This window comes from Lathamus discolor, chromosome 1 (genome assembly GCF_037157495.1).
Source record: "Lathamus discolor isolate bLatDis1 chromosome 1, bLatDis1.hap1, whole genome shotgun sequence".
Classification (NCBI taxonomy): Eukaryota; Metazoa; Chordata; class Aves; order Psittaciformes; family Psittacidae; genus Lathamus; species Lathamus discolor.
The window spans coordinates 68,318,507-68,342,889 of record NC_088884.1 but is presented as its reverse complement, the minus strand read 5'-3'; the positions used below and the strand labels follow the sequence as shown (position 1 = coordinate 68,342,889).

The following is a 24,383-nucleotide window of genomic DNA, read 5'->3' as shown; positions in this document are numbered from 1 at the left end:
GGACAGTTAAGCAGAAATTTATTTATTTACTATTTGAGACTATCTCACATTCCACTACCTCTTTTCTCTACTGCAGCCACAACAGCTGCTATTAAAACACAGGCAGTTTCACCAGCTCTTCCTTAGCAACCATACTACAGAGAAAATGGAGTTTGAGAGGGTAAAGAACAGAATTTGTTTTGGTCTCTTAAAACTGTTACAAGAACCTTTCACACTAGAGGCAAAAGCCACTTGTTTATATTTAAGCTGTGGTCTTCTCTTTGTGAGAAGTAGGATTGGGATGACTGTCCTTACACCCAAAGAGGAGGTCTGTGGAGCAGATCCTGAACAGGTAACAAACCAGGACTGGGAGTGGTTCCCTACTGCAGGTCACATGAATGATGAAAGTGAATATCTTGAAAGAAATCTTAAGAGAAATTTGCATGTTCTGCTGCAATAGGTTTAGATCTGCAGGTGTCTCACACCAGTTTGAGGAGCACTGATAAACTCCTTACCTAGCTATGTCCAACAGAGATGACTGCAGGTACAAAGCCAAACAGGAGGTTTAATAAAAAAAAGCCATACAGCTGCATTCAAGGCAGATCCTCTAGAGAGGACTTGAAACTTTTTTCACAATCACCCTTTATTTCTTATCTTCTCAGTAAGTTTTTGAGAGCATGAACAATTTGTACATGTGAGAACAGGGGTATAGTTCTGCCTGATGTAGGCCTAAAACCTCTATCAAGAGATCCTTAAAAAACTGAACAGATCCTTCACCTCCAAAACAACTTTCAAAATATTTCACAGTAGATGTGCTAGTAATAATTCCAGGTTGTCATGTGGTCACATAACACCAGGGTTGTTTTTCTCCATCCAGCAATTCCAAAAGCCTTTAGACTCTCAAATGCCCAGAAGCTTTTAAGAGCAGCTGAAAAGTACAGAAAACTATACAGAGCAACTGGTCATTTAAGAATACAAAAAGTGGAAGAAGAGAGAAAATTAACTGACTCACACCCTCAGGACAAGAAGGGCTTGTTTTTTTGATAAAATCACATTCTTCAAAGCTTCTACAGCTCAGAATGCTCTTTGGTCATATAAAATCATTGACATGACATACAGCTTATGACACATGTAGGCATGACACATGCCTGCTGACAGACCAGATGTACTGTTTATATGGCCGTGTTCCAGAAGACTAGTTTTGGCTACTGGAAACAAAAACGAACCCAAGGTACAGGTCAATAGCACCTTTTTGCTGGGACAATGCTGCTGGAAGAGAAATGTGAAATAGGAATTATTTTTCTAAAATGTTCTCAAAGGATGATGACACAGTTACATGTATTATCTTTAAACAAGCCGATGTTATGAGGCATTAAATAGCTCTCTTAATGGAGACAGATAAATACAGATTCTTTGATATGGGTAATTTTGCAGAATCAAAGATCTCAACCTACAGAAGAGGCTGGTCCCCAAAGAATACAGAATCAGAAGCAAATACACAATCAGAAGCAAAAGGATCTACTTCCATCCTCACATATTACCGAAATGTTGCTAGCTCACACCAGCCCTGTCTTCTTTAATACTAAACTTTTTTAATCAAATAAATGATTACTAAGAGCAATAATAACTCTTAGTACACAGGTCTTTCCATTGAATGCATAAAAGCCAACTCTTATAATGAAATCTTACTACATCTAATAGTTCATTTCAGCACCCACTGAAACTGTTAAAACAGGACTTTAAGAAATTAACCTGAAATACATCTAACCCGGTATATTTAGTAAGATACGCAACATGAAAAAAAGCTTGTCAACAGGAAAAGTTGGTTTGCTTTCTGTGCAGGGTACTGATTCTTATAAAACCATTTTGCCCCAGTAATACTAGTTAGATGAAAACTGAGCATGTGAATAACTAGGCACATACCCATATCTACGGAATTTGGCTACCATGCATGATTAAACAAGATGACCTGTAACAAAATGCCTAGGTGGAAAGGTCTATCTAAAATTGACACACCAGTATCGTAACAGCAAATATTAGCTGTAATCAGTGCTTGCTGATGCCATCTATATATCCATTGTTACTATGTATAGCTGGAAGAGGAGCTTCGAGGGGGGGGAAACAGAATTTCCCAACTCCCTGTGTAAACTTGAGTCACAGACTACTGATGTATATATTTCCATGAAACAATGAACAAGGAGGAACTAACACTGCCCTTAACCACCTTGCAGGGAAGACCCTGGGAAGAAATTCTCCCAGATAATTTAATGTGATGTGGCAGATCGGGACAAATGAAGGAGAAAGAAGGAATGGGTAGATATAACCAAATAATCGGATCTACAGCTGTCTACTAATGTGACAGTACAAAAGGCAAGATACAAGCGAAAAACAAGTTTGAACCTTTTTCATTTTCTTGCTAGTAAAGAAAGAGGTATCTCTGCCTGGAATAAGAAAGAGCTGCAACCTTTTAATTTTCCTTACAGATGAGACATGAGAGTTGTTTATATTTGTTCGGAAAAATTATATAGAAGAAAAAAGAAAAAAAAAACATGTTTGAAGATACATCAGAATCTGAACAATTTTTCATTTTATTTAAACCTCTGAGTTCAAGGGATAGTATGTTTTTGTGTGCTTCTAATAAGCAGAAAAATATCAAGTCTTGAGACAGTGCCCAGACACATTCATAAAACACATGACTGGACATGTTTATAATACTAAAATTGATGTAGAAATCCTTCCATGCCTCTTCCATCAATAAGAGACATGGTCTAATGTTTTTCCTTCATAACTCACCTCCCATACTGCAATTTCTGCTACAGCACAGTGCTCCAGCATACTAACAGCCTCTCACATCAAGGCCAAAAACTTCCTCAAGTATTTCTCAGAGACTGTGTTGTTGGCCCAATAATTCAGCCTTCCTTCTGCCACAGGGCACCCTCTACAGATAGAAGAGTTCCCTTCACAGAAATCATCTAATGGTCAAGATACCACAGAACTTCTGTGGTAACAGCTGGGACACCTTGACATATGAGCTCTGTTTCTGGGTTTCCCACTTAAATGTGGAATAATTCTGTATTTCCAAAACCATTTTGGATTCTTAACCATCTAAAGATGTGTGGTTTACTGAAGCTAAACGCAAATGGGAACAAATGTGGTTTTCCACAAATAGTAGAAAAAAGGACTCAGAAGTATGCAAATTCAAACACAAACCCAGCAGTTCTTTAGAAGATGTAATTAACCAGTTATATAGGAAACCTGGAAAGCTGGCCCTTCTCATTTTAATTTAGCTAGCTTGAGAATCAGCCAGCTTCAGCCAGTTGATTGTGCTGCCAGTTATTTCAAAAGACACAGAACAAAAGTAGTTTTGCCCAACATGCATATTATACACATATACAGATTATATAAGAATCAGAGCATTGCCTATCCAGTTAGCATTCCTGCCACGAGCTTCTGTCCAAGCCCCAGCATCCTCTCTTAGCAAGCATTTCAGGTGGATGCGACAAGGAATTACGACATTTCTTTAACTCATGGTAGCGAGAAACATCTTTGCTGTTTTGTCAAAGACTGCGAAGAACACATGCCACAGTCATGGCATCTGAGGTTCAAATACATACAAAAGTCTGATCCCCAGAATTCCTATTACATACAAAAACGCACATCAAATTCCCTCAAACTCTTTTAAAACTCCGATCATACAACACTGACCTACTACTTTTTAGTTTCTCTTTGGATATTTACTTTCTCTCAAAACTCTGAACTAAAGATCTCCAGGACCAACTTTCTTGGGTTTTTCCACAAGGGAAGATCCACAGCATTGAAAACAAATTCGGCTATGAGGCTTAATGTGGTTCTTAAGTGCTATCATAGCTATAAATATCTAAATAATATAATTCTGTGTAACAGGTCAATCAGCAAACTAAAAAAACCCAGCAGCCCAGAATGGCCTGCATGACCACTGACTTCAGACTGGTGGACAAATTCTGTAGATGTTTAAAATGCTACTGCTGGCTCACTCCTCTAACTGAAGGACACAGAGGAGACTGCTGGCAGCAGCAGGTACTCCCATACTCATTGCACGCAGTGGTTCCCTCCAACTGCTAACAGAGGTGGGCTTTTGCTAATATACTGAACAAAAGCAAGTGAAGGGCAGACTCATTTCCTTTCTGTTGCACCCTCCAGCAAAAACGCTGGGGAGATAGCTCCGTGGTGACTGTGTTTGCAACCTCTGTAGTTAGATTCACTGTCACATGTCAGTCCTGAAGATACAAACCTCGTTTTAAACTGCCTGCAGTCAATGTGACAGCTATTATTAGCAGCAGTAAAAGAAGTCTCTTAGTGAGGCACAAAGGTACTACTAGCTTAGCATCTACTTCTAAAATGTTGTCTTCCACTTCTGAAAATGGACAGTTTGACATCGGAGCATGAAAAATGGTGTGAACTGCAAGAAGGCTTAGAAGGGCTTTCACATGCAAGTATAACACAGAAACAGGCATGAAAGCGTAGGAAAGCGAAAGTGAAGAAAAAGAGCATTAGAAAGAACACTCACTAAAATAAGCAAGAAAACCCACAGCTATTTGCAGGGACAGGTTACATGCTGCTTGTAATACTGACCAAAACACTCAAAAGGATTGTGTACATCCTGGCTTCCAGCACTGCTGTGAAATTTGCAGAGATGAGTAATCAAAGAACAGAGCCACTGCCACATTCAATTCCTACAAAAAACCACCACTACAGTCTCCATGCCTTTAATACTAGAGGAACATGTAGCAGCATTAAGCTGGGGAAACTTCACACAAAGAAAGTCTGAAGCTGATCTCTTCCTTCTGTCACCCAGAGAGCATCGCTCAGACCCACCCCCAACAATCCAGCTGGGCAGCACAATGTTTGTGCCCTGACAAGTGTTTCAGTGAAGAAGGTTACCAAACAGATGTTAAATGTGCTGCAGAGACGTTATGGAAAATACCCTCAGAATGGTGTCAGGCCCATGAGCTGTCTTTGGGAATGGAGACCATGGAATGAGGTCTTTATAAGCACTGCTGCAACAGATGATCCCTGGCCCTACCATGGAGAAAAATCCATTACGGGCACTTCTACTGAAAACTTTCAAACAGGACTGGGGTTCTTCTGGGGTTTTTTTTACAAAATATTTTCTTTACAGCTGTTTATTTCTGAATGGTATGAAAATGAGATTGTCCAGAAAGCCTGGATTTCACTAATTTTCACTGTCAATTTTGGAAAGCATCCATGTCTGAAAGCAATATATCCTCTTCTTTATTACTGACCTTCTTTCACATTTCTTGTTAGCTTCATCAGCTTTGTTTTCTTGGAAGAACACTTGCTATATTATACACATAACGAACTTTGACAGTAGGTCACCTCCACAGTTCTTCCACCCATCAAATTGATCACTGATAAGCAAAAACCATTTTGTAGTTCTTACTAGTAATCAACATTTGGAATGCACTTCAGCTATTGTAGGTAAGCTCGTTTGGAGAGGTAATAGGTTAGTAAATTTTACATACCACCAGGAAAAAAATACCGTATCTACTTCCACTAGCCTAGATAAAAGAAAACCATGAGTTTTGTTCCAGGTTAATGCATTCAGCAGATTATGCATCCACTTACAGGCCCCCTACAAGAAAAAAGAACACGATTTTCCCTATAGGCTCTCTGCATGCTTTCATTTTATAAACCTAAGCTATATCAGGACCCATATCCCATTTTCTATCACAGGCTGCAGAGGTTCTTGCCAAGAAATGTGCTGCTTTAACATTTTGGATCAAAATTTATTGATGCAGCAGGTGACAAAATCAGTAATTCAATGCTCAGAAAAGACTGGGTAGATGGGAGTTGGCTCATGAAAGGAAAGACCTAAGCAGGCACTTATTTTTGGTATAGATATTCGATAAGTGTTGATCAATGACTTGCAGGTGTGACAGAACACTGAAAAATCTGAGGTGACTACTGACAGATCTTACAGATGATAGAAGTACCAAGATAAGATTTACACAGGCAACCTGATGTGGATCCAAAAACATGAGCAGAAACCACAACAGTCATTGACCCTTATCTTCTTTAGGCAGGACAGTCACAGTGACATCTGTCTGGCAAAGACTTTGAACAAGCATGTTAACTGCAGAAGTTGTTTCTGGATGCAAAACAGGCAATCTGAGCTTAAGGATCATAATTCTGCTTTCAAAAAGCCATCTGCTTTTCAGTTCCTGGGAAACATCACTCATTGGCTGTTTAAAAGTATAAATACAGATATTTTCTTCAAAAAAAAAATTAACAGCAGCTAATTATCAAATAACGAATAATTAAAAAGCCACACAAGTTTTTCCACGCTTTATTAATATGTTTCCCAGTTGCTGGCATTACCACTACCCCAGCATCACTGCCACTGAATAAGAAGCTCAGTTCAACTGTGAAAAAAATTCAGTTGACAGAACAGGAAAGTACTTACTGCAGATTTTACTTGGTATCATTACTGGTTCAAAGCATTGCCTACATAAATGCTATTGACAGCTGTACTCATCACACCACACCCAGTTTCAACTCTTTGTTTTCTGTATGTGTGGAGTCCTTGCATCTTCTTGCTCCTGCAGACCTGAATCCACAACTCTTTTTGCATTAGATTGTGCTAAAGAAAGTATTATAGTAGCTGGTTTTTGACAAATGAAGTCAGTGTGGTAAACAAACTAGCCTCTCTCTGTCCCTCTCTTCCTCTTCCTCCTCCTCCTCCTCCCATTCCCAGAATGAAAATAGCTAGGGCTAAAGCAACAGCTGGGGATCATTACACTGACAGGAATAGTTCAGTAAACTCCAAGAGAGAAAAACATGTCATACCCAAAAAACCAAAAACACATTAAGGCAGCAGGACTCCAGGGATAATGCTATGACTCTCCTTCCACTGATAAGGACTGATCATTCAGTGTTAACCCTTTTCCTAAGCTTACCACTCATGTCATAAAGTTAGCAAATACTCTGAAACACCTCTACTTTTCACAGCTGAACGAGGCACACTGGGAATTAAGCAAAACTAAAATTGCCATCTTACTGCCAACTTTGATCCACCTCACATTAATATATCATTATCTCTCCTTCATAGCACCACCTAACTTTTAAGCATAGTCACAGTCACCATGCCACACATTTGCAAACACTAGTTGCAGCACTAGGTTACAAGGAATCCAACTACATATATCTGGTGCACCTCTGGACTTGCCACAGGAAGTGCCAGCAGAGTAGCTCCCCATACTTTCAACATCGTTTTTATGCCTTTCCATATCAGAGCACTATTTCTATAAATAATTCTGAATTGTGGGTCATATCTGGCCATAATACAGAGATGCATCTGTTACATGTTGTGACTGTTCTCTGACCTGCGTTACCCATGCATTTGCATGAGACACTGCTTTGACATCCCCCACAGTACCTTCAGGTCCACTCTGAAGTAGAAAGACACAGACCAACCTTTACAGGAAAAGGTCATCCTATGTTCCTGTGGAGATGCCTCAGAGGCAGGGGCTGCCCTCTTGCTGGGGATCTCCTTGGTGTGGAGAGCTTCCAAGTCTCCTCATGCAGGTTCTTCTGCCCTCTACTGGAAGATGAATGGCCACTGACCAGCTCTAACTGGTCAGTGGCATTTGTGACAATAAGGTCTAGGTCACTCATGAAGAAAGCTGTATGTTAACAAGCACTTGCATGACTCTTGATCTCTTCAAAGTACTGAACAGATATTAATAGTTTAATCAAAGGCTAAGCTAACTCAAATTACCTCACATTTGCTGTGGACTAAGAATGCGCACACAGCTACAGCAGATCAGATGGCATGCAGGAACTTGTTCGTGCGTCTGGCCCCTGAGACACAAATCTTGGAAAAAGACAGGTGAGTTTCAGTGTCATCCCCTGAGTCACATTGAACATTTTTTAAGGGAGGACTTGACCCAAAAAATGTGTTTCATTTAAGAGCAATGAATGAAGGACAGAGGTGGAAAAGTTGGAATTTACTGTTGAAATTTACTTGTGGAACTTACTTAATTCTAAGCTAGACTCACATGATAGCTAACTGGTTTTTAAGTAGTAGCTTTCTGCAGTTCTCTCTTTGTATCTCTTATGAGGGGCTATCATACTGTTGTGTTGACTGGTCTAGAAACTGCAAACTGGGCTCTGGTATTTGAAAACTAAATCATTCCAAGGCATTCTTGAATTGAAAACATGTTTATAGATTCCTGAATTCTAGGAATTTTACAAATAACTGCCCCAACACATACTTTTAAAAATACAAGCATATGTTTTTTGACTTCCCCATGTCAAATCCATTTCTGTGTGGAAAAGATCACCAGTTCCCAAACTTCAATGTCAAGTCCCAATTAAAAAATAAATAAATAAATCAGATATAGGAGGCCATCTGTTTTCTAGAAGCAAAGAAATAAAACAAAGTCTATTCCAGATAGCTGCTTCTCATGAAATTTATTAAGGTATGAGCACTGTCGGTGTAATACAAACATCCCTTATTTGCCTGGCTTTATTAAGAGGAGAGAGTAGACCAGCACCAACTCACCTGTGTGTGGTAAAGAGTGATGAAGTGAAATGCATTAAATTTTATGTCCCAACTGATAACAAAACTAAGCCGTCCCATTTTTAGGGTACTACAATCATTATAGTTTCAGCTGAATGCTAATTCTGGACTTGAACAGCTTCCTTAAGGTTTTACACATGAGCGCATCTGCTTCTCCACTGCATGTAAGATATGGCTCTGGAAAACACAGTGCATGCTACAGCATAAATACAACAGGCACCCCAAGACTGCAGGAGACTTGAATAGAGCAAAGCTAAAGGGTTACTCTTTTCTCTTCTGAAATGAAAGATGCTAGAAGCATCTATTTCTCTTCCCTACCTTTCATTTGGCAGCTGGTATAAAGCCGCTTTCCTCATCACATAGAGTACCATGCATTAGACATGGGGTAGGCTGATGATATTGCTAGACTTTGCAGAGTCAACACAGCTTTTTCAATACTCAGAATTATACAAGAATTCAATTACCTTAATTCACTTCAACTTGAGACAGCCACAACCATTTTTTATATTAATGAAAGTATGACAGAACTGCATTTTTGTAGTTCTACACATTATCTCACTGTAGAGCCTGTAGACAGTGACTGTAGAGACTGGATGAAAGTTGTATCCTGGCACATCCAAATGCAGAGTGCTCACCTTCTGTGAAAATTAATGCCTTGCAAATACAAGACAGACGCAAGTTCTGACTCCTTTTATTTGGTTTGTTTTTTCCCTCTGAAGATTGATGTGTTGCAGTTCTTTGCCTCCAGAGCAAAGTAATCTGGGAATACTGCCTATACCAATGGATTTATAACTCCCAAACTTGACTTTGAGGACTGTGACTTCAGTTTTCTTTTCTTTTTCCATATTTGTTCAACAAACAGCATTCCAATGGAAAAAAAAAGGAAAAAGAAAAAAGGCAAGTATATTTTAAAAATCTAATAAAAAACTAATGCTTGATACATATTAAAGAGGCTTGGTAGGGGGAGTGACAATAGCGGGTAGAAACTTAACAGTTTTGTTTGGCAGCCTCAGCAGGCCTGGAGCTGCATACGAGAGAGAAATCTTCTAAACACAGTCATCTTCCACACACTGGCTATCTTTCCACAACAAACACAGCCTTATTTTATCTGGCTTTCTGTCCTCAACTCCTATCACCCTTCACTTTTCTGTCCCAAATGCCACTGAAAGCCATTTTCCACTCGTTTCAGATCACAGTACTTGGAGCTGAAATTCTGTATCACCTCATTTCTGAGGCCACTGAGTTCAAGATCCTGGTTTGCTCCTGCAAGTTTCCATTAAAATTTCACCTGTAGCTAGATGGACCCAGTGCTCCTGACAAAACACGAATCTTGTTATGTTTGCCACTGGCATTTTATTATGTTCTGCCATTCTTCTCTGCAATCTTTTCCAGGTTCCTGTTTGTTGCTATTTACTATGCAGCACACTATGAATGGACCACTGTCTGTTTTCATCTTCTCTTTCTTTTTCAATCCCTCCAGATCTTCTTCCTCATAGATATCACTCCCTTAAATCTGACCTCTAACTATCTATATAATGTTTCAGAATTGTCATACCCCCATTGAAAATCACATGTATCTGCAGGAGAATACCATTAACTAAAACAGAATCACACATATACACACCCCACTCCTTTCAAATTCTCCAAACACCACCACGCTGAAACTTAAAACATGATATTCTATTTCCTTCAAAGCAGAGTTGCCACTCCAGAACAAGCCTTTACACCTTTAATGAAACAGCCTTAAAACATTGCTCACAAGAGCCCTATAGACACAGAGGAGAGGAAGAAATTTAAATTCTGAAATTAAAACTTCCAAATGCAAGTGGAATTGTCCCAAGGTCCAGCACTGCAAGTCACTACATACAGAGCTCTAACTTTGTCCAGTGACATGCTTATGAACACCCTCAGGGACAACAGGTCACAGGAGTCAGTGGGAAACCCATAATCTGGACTACTGCCCAGGAAAGAAAAAGCAGGCAGGTTCAATATGCAAACAAATAAACCACAAACCAATTATACAATGTCTACAACAAAGAAAGCAGAGCCTGCTAACCTTCTCGTAAGCTGTGGTATGAATCTTGATACGTGCTTGAATAGCTCTTCCCTTGCTTTGACACAGTCTCTGCAAGCGGCACAATCCCAGCATAGGCAGGCTGCAGTGTCTTGGCTTTATCCAACATATTAGAGGACCCTGGACCTGAAGACAGATGATATAACACAGGAGGCGTCCCAGGACAGTGGAAGGGGTGCTTAATCCTCACAAGAGACCCTTACCACAGTCCCTCTCTACCAGGTTTCGGTCACTGCACCAAGTGGTAAAATGAACCAAAAAAAAATCAGTTTACTGCTAGATTCCAAGGCTGTGCTTGCATAGGAACAGAGAGGTACTTGAGGCACAGACAAATCCCGACAGCCAACATCTAAAGATTAAAATCAGAAAGGCTCTTGGCAAAACTTTTCTTCCTACTATCTCAAAGCTCAGTCAGAAACTCCACTGTTTCAGCAAGCGGCTATAAGCATTCAGGATCCCAGTATGCAGAGCAGTGCTTATCAACAGATGCGTGGACTCCTTCATGGGGCCACTTGCAGTAAGAGCCAACCTCATTTACCCAAAATAGTGAACAGTTGGTTTCTCTACTCACACTACAGACACCTGCCACACAGGCAATATCATGTGATTGAGCACTACCCTCTCTCCCCTGCACCTCCCAACTGTAAGCACGCCGTACACACAGCTAGGAGCACACCACCACTCCCCGTGCACAAGCCATGCTGCTTTTTCTCCCTTCCTGTTTAAACAGGAAATAGCATTTTAGCTGTGGAGAAAACTAAACTAATAATCTGAGAAACAGAGTTCTTATATGCATTTGCTCTGAGAATATATACAGGTAACAGCAGGCTACTTCTGTACAAGCACACATTCCCACCTCACCTTTTCTTAAATCCTTTCTCCCTACCTAGTAGAAACACCTACCTGAAGATAATCAGCAGCACCCAATCAATAACCTTCTACTACAAGCACTGCGACTTCAAAATCTGTGCTTGCATTGAGGCATTTGTCTCACATAGAACTTATTTAATGTGTATCATAAACAGATGCCATAGGGTTGGCAAACTTTGGTTATACACACAGCCAGCACAGTACTGGAATTGGAAGTGGCCAGAGAAAATGTCATGCTCCATCTGAGCAACAGCCAGGAGACAACTCTCACCAGTACAGTTGGTAGCATTGTTGGTTTTTAATGTCGCTAAGCATGTATCATAAAAGATGCAAAAATAAAAGAGTTGTCCAGTGAATACACATACCTGAAAAAATGTATTCTGGCATCTTCACAGAAAAAGAAAAGATGAACAGAAATTTTTGTCATCCTGCAAGCCTGAAGCAAAGACAGCCACATGGACATCACAAAAATAAAAAAGGCAAATACTCTAAACAGTATAGGAACAATCTCCATATCATCTTCTGCCCCTGCCCCCGTCCCCAGTCAAGACAAAAATTTCTCATCTCCAAATAGTTTGGGAGGTATCTAAGTCACTTTACAAAGCCAGGCTGGAATAACAACCACAAGGAAAAAAATCTTTAATAACGAAGCTAATCTCTAAGAAAAGTGGTGTTCAACCAAATCTTAAAAGCATGACTTCAACTCTGCCATAAGCTGCACTAGTAGAACAAAACAATCTAACATGGGTTTAAGTTAGAAACTAAAACCTAATATACAGAATTGTACATGTTTACTAAATAATGATGCTAGATGGCACCAGTGACATTTCTGAGTACCTTCAACAGTACTCTTCTTACTTTGACATGTTCAACCTTCACTCAGGAAAGAATCCAAACTCTAAAGTTCCTGAGGGTAAAAAAATACCTTGGATGACAAGATCTGTAATGCCTAATTCCTAAATTACCAACATATACTCAACACAAACTCTCAAACTTAAATTTAGGATTTGTAAAAGTCAGGTAAAGATTCAGTTTCACAATGAACTTTGGCCAATAAGGTCAAATTACTGCATAAATAGATGAGCTCATTTTTGTGTGAGCATTAGCAGTTGCGACTGCGGAAAGCTGCCTTCGGAAGCTGACCTGGCAAACCACAAGGGTGCTAAAGCCAGGATGAAGGAGATAGAAAGAAACACACTGTCCAGATTTCCTCTTTCAGCAGCAACACAAAACTGCACATTGGATCAGACCTGGTACTCTGTGCAGACAGGTCCCACAATTACCACAATGACTAAAGAACAATTACCCTGCGCCAGACTGAATCCTACTTTTTCTGGTAATCAGTGTGCCATCTGGATGGTAGAAATGACAAGATTCAGCTACAGAGGTCAAAGACTACTATTACTTTGCCAACCTGAAAGAGGCACCAAGTAGCTAATAATACATGAAATATACTGCCAGTTGGGCAATTTGATCATATAACCAATCCTCTGCTGCTATAACTGACAACTGTAACTTGATGAAGATTTGATCCTCTCTTTTATTTGCTGAGTAAGATATTCTAAAATTTTGTCCTTCGGCATCAAATTTGTCCTACAGTGTTATCTAGTGTCTGAAAGAAGGAGCAATTATTCTAAACCCAAAAAAGCTGGGCCAGAACACTCCAAAAAGGACTTGGATAATGTCCTCCATGCTGTATGAAGACAAACTCCACGGGGCCCACGCTGGAGGATATTTTCAACAGACAAGCAAGCGCTTGCAGGATACCTCCTTGCAAAAAATGGATTCTGATAGATGAGTAAACACCAAGAGCAAACTGTCTTGCAAAAAACAGACACTACTGCCAGATGCTGATGAGCATCAAGAAGTTAAAATAAAGTTTAATTTTTGTTGGATCCTGATGTACTCATAAGAGATCTGAAAGTCTGATCAGTGATCACAGGGACAGAAATAGCAATGTACTGTAAGAAGTAAGGCCTGATGAGTAACTTTGACAACTCTGGAAATCAGCAGGGGAGATGGGAAAGTCTGTTTCACAGCTGAGGTAGGATTTCCAACAACAGATTCAGATGCTTAACCACTCCAGAAAATAGGATCAACCCACACCAGTGCATTGTCCAACATTCCATGCCTTGCACAACATTCACCCTGGAATTGGCAGCAGTGCTTTTGGCAGAAAGATCACCTTTACCAACAGGACCTAGATATTTGCCACAGATTTCTGGTTTGGAAAATATCAGGACCGGTATTTATAATCTGTCCATGAGACATACATACGTTGAGTCTTACATCCTTTGACTTTCAAGTATGAAATGAGATACAGACTATGGGAATATATTTTTCCTTAAGTTGCTGCATTACTACGTATACTCTCATACAGAAATAGAAAGAAACATCAGGTGCGCAGATACTGCTGGTGGTTCTGAGGCCTAGTGTGCACAGAATGCAATACTTGCATTTTAATGTCAGTTCTAATTACTTACTATTTAGAACTAATGTGAATGAATTCATTAACTTTTTCTTCTCTCATTTTTCTATCCTCAAAAGCCAAGGCAGCATATAAGCAGCAGCTTTTTCAAATTCCCATTCTGTGCTAGAAGAGAAATATGGAAGAGTGAGCCACCTCCAGCATAAGTTCTAAAACCCTGCTGTAGGTATTTGACCTTTATATTCCAAGAGCACACAAAAATTTGACTGTGCAAAGTTAGCATCAGAACTGTAATGGCTACAGCTTAAAGATTTGTACCATCAAAAGGATCACTACTAGTTCACCTTCTCTTTCCCTTCTGCCAGCCATGGAGTTCTTTTTTACCAAAGAATCACAGAATCATAGAACAGTTAGGGTTGGAAAGGACCTTAAAATCATCTAATTCCAACCCCCCTGCCATGGGCAGGGACACCTCACATTAAACCACGTCACCCAAGGCTCTGTCCAACCTGGCCTTGAACACCACCAGGGATGGAGCATTCACAACCTCCCTGGGAAACCCATTCCAGTGCCTCACCACCCTCACAGTAAAGAACTTCTTCCTTATATCCAATCTAAACTTCCCCTGTTTAAGCTTTAAGCTTAAAGAAGAAGAGTCCCTCCCCAGCATCCTTGTAGGCCCCTTTCAGATACTGGAAGACTGGTATGAGGCCTCCACACAGCCTTCTCTTCTCCAGGCTGAACAGCCCCAACTTTCTCAGCCTGTCTTCATACAGGAGGTGCTCAAGCCCCCTGATCATCCTTGCAGCCCTCTTCTGGACTTGTTCCAACAGTTCCATGTCCTTTTTATGTTGAGGACACCAGAACTGCACACAATACTCCAGGTGAGGTCTCACAAGAGCAGAGTAGAGGGGCAGGATCACCTCCTTCGACCTGCTGGACATGCTCCTTTTGATGCAGCCCAGGATACAGTTGGCTTTCTGGGCTGCGAGTGCACATTGCAGCAGGCTCATGTTCAGTTTCTCATTGACCAACACCCCCAAGTCCTTCTCCACAGGGCTGCTCTGAATCTCTTCTCCGCCCAATCTGTAGCTGTGCCTGGGATTGGTGTAGGACCTTGCACTTGGCATGGTTAAACTTCATAAGGTTGGCATCAGCCCACCTCACAAGCATGTCAGGGGCCCTTTGGATGGTATCCCTTCCCTCCAGCGTATCAACCGAACCACACAGCTTGGTGTCATCAGCAAACTTGCTGAGGGTGCACTCAATCCCACTGTCCATGTCACCCACAAAGATGTTGAATAAGACCGTTCCCAACACCAATCCCTGAGGGACACCACTTGTTACAGGTCTCCAGCTGGACATTAAGCCGTTGACCACAGCTCTTTGTGTGCGGCCATCCAGCCAGTTCTTTATCCACCGAACAGTCCACCTATCAAATTGATGTCTCTCCAATTTAGAGACAAGGATGTTGTGTGGGACAGTGTCAAACACTTTGCACAAGTCCAGGTAGATGACGTCAACTGCTCTATCCCTGTCCATCAGTTCTGTAGCCCCATCATAGAAGGCCACCAAATTGGTCATGCAGGATTTCACCTTAGTGAAGCCATACTGGCAGTCACCAACTACCATGCTGTTTTTCATGTTCCTTAGCATGCCTTCCAGGAGAATCTGCTCCAAGATTTTGCCAGGAACAGATGTGAGACTGACTGGTCTGTAGTTCCCTGGGAACTCCTTAATACCAATTATCCTCCTTAATACCAATTCTGATATTTAAGTGGTATCTTAATGAGCCAATTCATCCTACTAAACACCAATACCAACAGGTGGGATGAGCGCCACAGCTGGTGGCTGGTGAACACAGCTGAAAAGGGAGTGAAGTCTTGACATAGGCTAGACTTCGGATCAACTCAGCTAATGTTTCGTAACACAGAATTGCATCATTAGTTTTACCCCGCAAAAATATTCTTTACATTCAAGTTAATGAGCAGATAGCAAATGTGCTTAAAACATCCCACACCAACTTACAATGTGTATGTTTTTCCTCCTTCCACCTCCAGTTCTCCCTGCAGCTTAATTCAGGTTCTGTGTCTGTCTTCCCCCAATAATATTCTTAGATGACACAATGCCTGCAAGGATCTACATGCACACAGTGTAGTGATGAAATATAAACAATGCACTGCTAAAAAACGGCAAACAGCTGGAATATATGCTCACTCTGACAACATAAGAAAGATCTTGGTAGAGGTCTAAGCCAGATAAACCCTCAGGAAGAAATATGAACCCACTATATTTAAGATCTGTCTCTGGTATTTCTAGCAAGCAGATAAAAGCTGGAAAAATAACGGAATGCTGCACCTACATCGCTGTAAACCTTTGATGTCTTATGACTCTCTTCATTTTATCCTTCAAAACAAACAGAGACTTATGGCACACTGACACTTGTGTCACTTACTTTTTCTCAGCTAAGGATCACATTATATGTAATGTGAGTGTGCTTTGCATATTCCCAGGATCCTGCCTCCCACCAACAGTGACCTTGAGAAAGGGGTAGAAACTCCAAGCTGGGAGCACTGTGCATTCTTGGTTCTCCAGTTCTCAGGAAGAGGCTGAAGCTTATTCTTACTCTTATCTCTTCAACTAGCTGATGACAGCTTGCTCTGCCTGTCAGCATTCAGAAAACCCCTAGACATGACAGGTAGCCAAAGGTAAACCACCATGCAGATGTAAAAAAAGGCAACAGCAGCGGGGATGCCTGAGAAGCTGGACCTTTGCCGTAACTTCTGAGCGGCTCTTCAGTCCCCCAGCCCACTATGGGATATACCACCACCCCCACTTTTGGCAAGTTGGCTGTCATTGAGCTGTAAATACTGTGAGTTGAAAGCACAAAAATAGCTGCTGCACAGGCTGGAAAACCTATCAGATGATGTCAAGGCGCGTTTCAAGCCCTCCCTTCCCCCCCACCACTTCCTTTCCTATGTCACTTTCTCATTACCTCACTGTCTCTAATTCTGAAAGTGCTTCTCTCTGCATCTTTCAGCTGCCAGCGTGAACTTTACACAGCAGCTAGAGCCAATTCAACCCCCCAGCACATCTATAAACTCTGCCACCCACCCCATTCCTTGGGATTCAGCCAAGATGTCAGTTTGCCTTTCCCTGAAAACACGCACATGAAATTCATGATCCCTATCTGCAAAACACACAAGAAGAATCAGTTCAGCCCAAGGAATGCAATGCTGATCTGCATTTGATTAACTCTGCAGATAAGCAGTTTCCAACCAGCAAGGCAAGTCAACATTATAAGTGAGGTGTGGAGAGACAGCAGCTGTGATGCCCCATACCCTTCTTCCTAACATACTGAGTCACTCAGTCCTGCCATTCACCCAGGCTCTGCAGACCTGAGGAGGAAGGAGATGAAAAAGAATGAAGCCAAAACCTTTGCTTTTCCAACCTCTCCCCTCCCCAAAGCAAAAACTTACTTGGTCAAGTGTTGTTGGCCAAAGATCATCTGCAAAATGACTGCAGCAATATTGCTACAAGGGCAGACAAGAGGGGAAGGAGAAAGAGGAAGGGAAGCAGAGATGTTGGTTCACTTATGGTTCATGCCTCTCCTCCTCCTCCATCCTTTCAGGACCTGTGGTACTGGGGAAGCTGAGGTGATAAAGAGAAGGAAATGGTCCAGAAGTCTTCCTACTCTGGATTATACAAAAAAAAACCAAAACAACACATTATGCAGCACATGCTCCTAGCATTACTACATGGGAGTACACCCGCTCAGAACATGTCATCTACACAGCCAAAGAAAGTGGTGCAGCTTTTAAAGACAAGTTGATTAAATTCACCTTTTGGTTTTAGCTTGGGGGATTTTTTGATCTTTTGCAAACCACTGGCAACAGTTCTGTCAAAAAACACATACACCCCTTGATTACAAAACGGTGTTGCCTATTAAGAGATTTCCATCCAAGATAAGAAATGCAACTAGCAGCTGGATTTCTCTGGCTAATGTAGTGGAAGGACTCTGCCCACAACAGAAGAGGGCAGAATGAAAGCAGAGGAATTAAGAGAAGGAAGTTTTATATCTGAACAACCACAGTCCACTGTGCATATATCCCAAGAAAAACAAGCAAGTTAAAAACCCATGCCCCAACACATTTAGTTATTTTTACCATTTTGCTGGATAAATTCTGTTCAGATGCAAAGACTGTTACATACCTCTTTATAGTCTAAAGTTACTAGCCCTTCGTCAAGTTACCATCCCCTGCTGAGCCCCCAGTTGTTGATTGTATGAATGCTCTCACTCTGTTCCAGTGCAAAGTTAGAAAGATTAGCTCACGTTACCTTTGCTAAGCCAGCAAGCTTCACAGTGAGAGCTCACACATCAAGTATGACAAGTCAAATGTGGAGCGGGTATCTCCAGTAGAGGGGCTTAACTGAGAGCTGCTCCAGCTGGAATTGCAATAGAATTCCCCTGTATTCATTTTATTCAGCTACTAACCACCTTGCTCTAAAATAACTACTTAAGACCAAAGAAAGTAAGAGTTACAGTTCCCTGCTCTTACCTAAGAGCCATAGCTTACCTGTTATGAAAAAAGTCAAAAGTTTCAAGCCAGAGAGTTACCCAAGATTCAACAGTCTGAATCTTACCAGCCTTCCCACCGACAGTTAGGTCTGCTAATTCACCCACATGAACCCCAAATAACTTTAATGTCTCCAGGGGTAGGCAGATGTGCTCCAACATATGCAGATGTGCATTTCCCCACTCCCATAACTGCACACAGGCAGAACATCCAGAAGTGCAGGAAGACTGACATGTAAGTAAGTATACACTATGCCCAGTGAAGAATAAGCAAGTGAACAGACTTTTCAAAACATTTCTTCTTGCAGATATTCAAGGCTTCAATTTAAACCACTATGAACAAGTGAAAACAGCAAAACCCAAAACATTTGGTTTCGCTCTCAAGAGAATGAAAAGAGATGAAGTTCTGGCCAGACCAAGTAGGGTAGTGAGCAGAGCAGAGTGGAAAAGGAGGCAATTTGAATTTCTCTTAAAACACCCATTTCTTTTTAGAAAGGGATAATTGGGAAAAGAGAGGAGAAAGAAACCCTTCCCCTCATGCTAAGGCATGTCTAAGAGTCTGAGAAGTTACATCACTAATTCCTGTGGTTGTGGAGCAAAGATACCCCACACTTCCTCCTACATCTTTTCAGCTCCTGGCAATAAAAGGTTTCGTCTCTATCAAACCCTCCTGCTGCACAAACGTGCTACCTGAAAATACTTGGAAATACAGTCTATTTTTAAACTACCTAAGCAAGAGAGGAAACAGCCAGACTGCACTCAATGTTCATGCACTGCTTGTGAAAGGAGTAGCAAACCCTTAATTTTCTTCTCAGTTCATACCAGCAGAACAGCTACCAAGTACACCCTCACTACAGGATTGCAACTTTTGCTCAGAAAGCTCCTGTTCCTTCTCCAGATACATCAGTAATATGGACAATAACAACATTGTTGAGGCACAATATGACAATTATCCTTCGTTAATCTGATACAAAACTGCAATCCCAAAATCTAGATTTTTATTAAAGTCTCTATTTACCTTTTATGGTTGCAGAAGACTTCTCAACTGCACTAATGGAGGTGTAATTCTAAAAAGACCATAAAGCATCCCATTCATTTAATGTTAGTAGTCAACATTAATAATTTCAGATGTGGGGTTTTTTAACTGTTAATTTCTCTCTAAAAACGGTTCAAGTACTTTGTCACAGTCAGGCAGTAATAGAGACTTGGATAACATCAAGTAGGAGACAGAAGTTGTACACAACTTCTAAGCCAATTCCGTGTTTAGCTGTCACTGAGAGTGGTAGTCTCTTTTTCCATTGTCACAGATGCTCATCTTGCCCCATGGCAAGAAACAGCTATTGTCAGGACTATCTGAGACAGGAAATAACTGCATCCTTGGAATGCAAAATTCAGTTCTTGCATTGCCAAAGGTCTATAAATCACCCCCAATGTCAAATGCTCTAACTCCTCATTTAGTGCTGAAACTCAACTACTCCCTGGATAGATGCCAATCTCAAGCTTTCATGGCAGCTTCAACAACTGAATTTATGTTTCCAACATAAAAGGTATAGCACGTTTGAGTTTTAAGCTTTAGCTACAACACGAAATAAGCCTGAGACAATGTCAAGGAACACAACCATTTAATCTCATGGAACAGACTGCACTGATTCTGTAAAGTGCTTTAAGGACCTAGTATGTACTCATTCCCCGTCCACATGTACAGACATTTCAGACCTTAAATGCAACATAAAGCACTAGAGAGGCTGGATTTAGGATAGCCTTTACCTGCATGCCACTAAATTACTCAGCTTTTGATTAGCACGAAAAATATCCTGGTTATGCTATTGTCGTAGAGTCCTTTAATGCTTTCATGGGATTCACTGCCTTCTTGGGACTCACTTGCCTATCACTTCAGCAAGATGAAGCTCTGGCAGTACTACCATTCCTTCTCCATAGAGTATATCTGTAAGTAAATCGTATTCTGCATTAACCAATCCAAAGGTTTATTTTGCTTGAAGCTGTTCAAAGTTATAACAGAAGACATCTCTTGGTATGGAATGTACAACTCCTAGTTCATACATCATTTGTACCTCTCTCCAATGATTTGGTCACAATACTCATAGGAACCAGACCAAAACATAGTGGTTTTCCCAAACTGAATTGACCTAAAATACAGTTCATGATAAATCCCATTTTCTAAACATTTGAAAAGAACCATGTCTGCATGGAAAAAAAGCTCACCAAAACCCATGCTTAAGCAACAGTTATTTTGCACAGACAGAGCCATAAAGCCAAGAGCTCGCTGCAGCAAAACCCAAGGTGAGCTACCTTGCTTCGACTACTTTGTACCTCAGTGTAAGTTCACATGCACCAGGAATTGCTACAACATGTAACACTGTAGCTTTATACCCTAAACTTGGCCTACATGGAGCCATGTAACAAAGCTCTGCCAAAGACCTTTCAGGTATGTGAGACTGCTGTTTTTTTAAGCGCCTGTGATACTATCATCACTGGCAAAAATTTAAGGCAGAAAAGATTTTAGAGGCAGGCAAAGTGCAATAAAATACTGCATGTGGTTTGATCTAACTTATGTGGCTACCCAAAAGAAGGGGAATGGGGGAAACAAAGATGCAGGCCTCCTTTGCAAGGAGCATGATTACTTCTAAAACAAATTTTATCTCGTATCCAAGAGTTCTGCTAATCCCAGCTAGGAAATCAAAACAAAAATGACAAGGTATGGGGAGGGTTTATCCTCTTCTGTTGCCCCAGCAAAACCTGCCAAATCTTAGGAGTTTTAATCCTCAACTGGCTTAAACACATTGAAAGGAATGTAGCTGAAGTGCTTACAACTCTAAAGATAATGTACTTGAAACACTATGTTCTGATTCGGGCTTCAGCTTTCGGTTTCTGCTTCCCTCCTCACAAATCTGTGAGCTCACCTGAAACAATATGAGAAAAAAGAGAAAAAAAGAGAAGTCTCTTTGGTCACTGTCTTTCACCAGCTGCCTGGCACCCCTTTAAGATTTTTTGTCACTTTGGTATGAGCTACAAGAACTCACCAGTCAGAACTGTGCATTTATTGATTCTAAACAATTCAATCCTATTAAAACCCCTTTGGTTTGATAATCCAGGTTAAATTAAGTAGAAAGATTTATATGTAACACAGAAACTGTGTGTCAGAAATGGAATTAGAAATCCTAGCATCCTTTCTTGGCTACTGAATCTATTTTATGAACCCAGACACAAGAAAAGAACCATTAAGAGGGACTACAGAAAAGCAAACAGGTTGATGATTTAATTAGATAGACAAACATGCAACTGAAAAAGATATGGGGTTCATATGCCTGTCAGTTCTTATGATCTGACAGGACTTGGCTGCTCACTCCCCACAGACCTAACAGTTGGCTGAACAGAAGTCACTTACAAACAAATCTTTAGAACAAAAACAATTTTAACATTATAGACATTGCCATATGCTTACTTTTGGCAACTATGCTATAGTCAGTCCAGAGTTTACTATAAACTCACAATTCTCTCATATCAGAAAATATTTTTGCCTGAGCAAGACAGCTATTGGGCAAAACTGTCTTTAGGTTTGAACTACAATGTGGAGAGATAGATATGTAGATGAGAGAGCAGCTATTGTCCACCCTGATTTAGTGAGGCTTTTGACACTCTGTAAGATCCTCATAGAGAAGCTGATGGAACTATGAGCTGGATGAAGAGATGGTGAGATGGACTGAAAACTGTCCAAGCAGCCAGGCCCAGAGGGTGCACCAACACATGTTGGAGGCTGCATGGATGGAAAGCAGCTTGACAGAAAAGGGCCTGGGAATCGTAGTGGACACCAAGCTGAACATGAGCCAGCAGTGTGCCCTTGAGACAAAGAAGGCTAAGGAAGGTATCCTCACCGGCATTAGGAGAAATGTTCTCAGCAAGTCTGAGGGAGGTGATCCTTCTCCACTCAGCACTGATGAGCACCTTGAGCGCTGGGTCCATTACTGAGCTCCCCAGTATAAACCAGACATGAACACACTGCAGAAAGTCCCACAAAAGGTCATGAAGATAATAGGTGCACTGGCTCATCTTTTGTATGAGAGGAGGCTGAGAGAGCTGGGACTGTTCAGCCTGGAGAAGGCTCAGGGGGATCTTACCAACGTATACAAATACCTGAAGGGAGTGTAAAAGTAAGATGGAGACAGGCTCCTTTAAGTGGTGCCCACTGACAGGACCAGAAGCTTGTGCTTCACCAAACTGAATCTCAGGAGGTCCGCTCTAAACACCAGGAAACAATTTTTTTTTACTGTGAGGGTGTGCTGGTTTTGGCTGGGATAGAGTTAATTTTCTTCATAGAACCTAGCACTGGGCTATGTTTTGGATCTGCACTGGACAGGGTGTTAATAACAGAGGGATGTTTTTGTTATTGCTAAGCAGTGCTTACACAGAGGCAAGGCCTTTTCTGCTCTTCATATTGCTCTGCTAATGAGTAGGCTGGGGGTGCACAAAAATTTGTGAGGAGACACTGCTGTGACAGCTGACCCCAACTGACCAAAGGGATACCATACGGTGTCATGCTCAGCATATAAAGCGGAGGGAAGATGGAAAGAGGGGGGACATTCAGAATTATGGCATTTGTCTTCCCAAGTAACAACCACATGTGATGGAGTCCTGCTTTCCTGGAGATGGCTGAACACCTGCCTGCTTGTGGGAAGTGAGCAAGCGGCTGTGTGGTGCTTAGTTGCTGGCTAGGGTTAAACCACAACAGAGGATGACTAGGTACTGGCACAGGTTGCCCAAAGAGGTTGTGGAGTCTCCATCCTTGATATTCAAAAGCTGTCTGAACATTGTCCTAGACAACTAGCTCTACGTGGCCCCACTTAAGCAGAGGAGTTGGAGAAGATGACTTCCACAGACCCATTCCAACCTCAACCATTCTGTAATAGGTAAGTAACCACCCTTTTTCCAGGGGCTTGCTTGTCCATTAATAGATATGTAGCAACTTCTGAATAAAACCAAGCAAAATTCTAACACGGAAAACTTCATACTGGAGAATTACACATTTTAATATTCTCCTAAAAAATCACCCACTTCTAATTTCATACATTTCTTAATTATATATTCTTCCTTGCTGCCTGATCTTTTTTCTCTCCTAGACCTACTGCCCAGACACTACCACTGTTTACTGACTTCAGCAGTTTTCCCATCCTACCAATAACTTCATAGTTGTACTTTCCTCAGTTTCACTATTCAGTACAGTTTGAGTGATGTTACCCAAGATGGATGAAATAATCTAGCATCTTGTTTCACTTCTCATCATTCCTTCTTTTAACGGCCGCAGGTTTCATACGGAAGTGCAGCGCTCAATTCAGCTCAGTCTTCCAGCAAAAAACTCTTTAGAAAGTACAGCCCCTTCTCTTCCCTTCCATCAGTCATGACAAACTGGCTCCTGTTATTTCACCCTTGAGTCAAGCTTCTTCATTTTAGTTTCAACCTCTTTACCATAAAGTGATTGGACTCCAAGAGACAGAGCTGCCACGTTTTGGTTTGGAATATCCTGAAGATAAACACACAAGCAAATGCTGTGTAGATTGCCAGAGCATGTACAATAAATCCAGCCCTCTGTGGACATGTCAGGATTACTCTTTGTGCTACAAGCACACTATACTTAAGTTGCAAAAGCACAACATTTTCAAGATATATCAGATTTATTATGATTATGCTGCAGAAGCGTCTGGGATTTCTGGATGTCTTCTTGCCCTCTCTGTTAATGGAGCGTAGTTCCAAGCAGGGCAGCCAGACATCTGGAAATTCTGTGTGAGTCTTAGGAAAACCCCCATGGTCCAGAGTAAAGAGGAGGGGAAAGGAAAAAAGTCGACAGTCTAGGAAAATCAGA

General features: G+C 41.2%; 1 protein-coding gene across 5 annotated transcripts in view; it reads right to left on the bottom strand.

The window, feature by feature from the left end:
- MRTFA (myocardin related transcription factor A) overlaps positions 1-24,383 on the bottom strand; it is an 80,428-nt gene that overhangs the window by 36,769 nt on the left and 19,276 nt on the right. For 2 of the 5 annotated variants that reach the window (XM_065677599.1, XM_065677564.1), the window contains one exon: positions 10,617-10,760. The exons of 2 other annotated variants lie outside the window; for them this stretch is intronic. In XM_065677599.1, the coding sequence (XP_065533671.1) occupies positions 10,617-10,743 (127 nt within the window). In that variant the 5' untranslated portion in view covers positions 10,744-10,760. Of the gene's footprint in view, positions 1-10,616; positions 10,761-21,337; positions 21,357-24,383 lie in introns of those variants that run through there. One more of the 5 variants, XM_065677591.1, reaches the window with a different exon arrangement.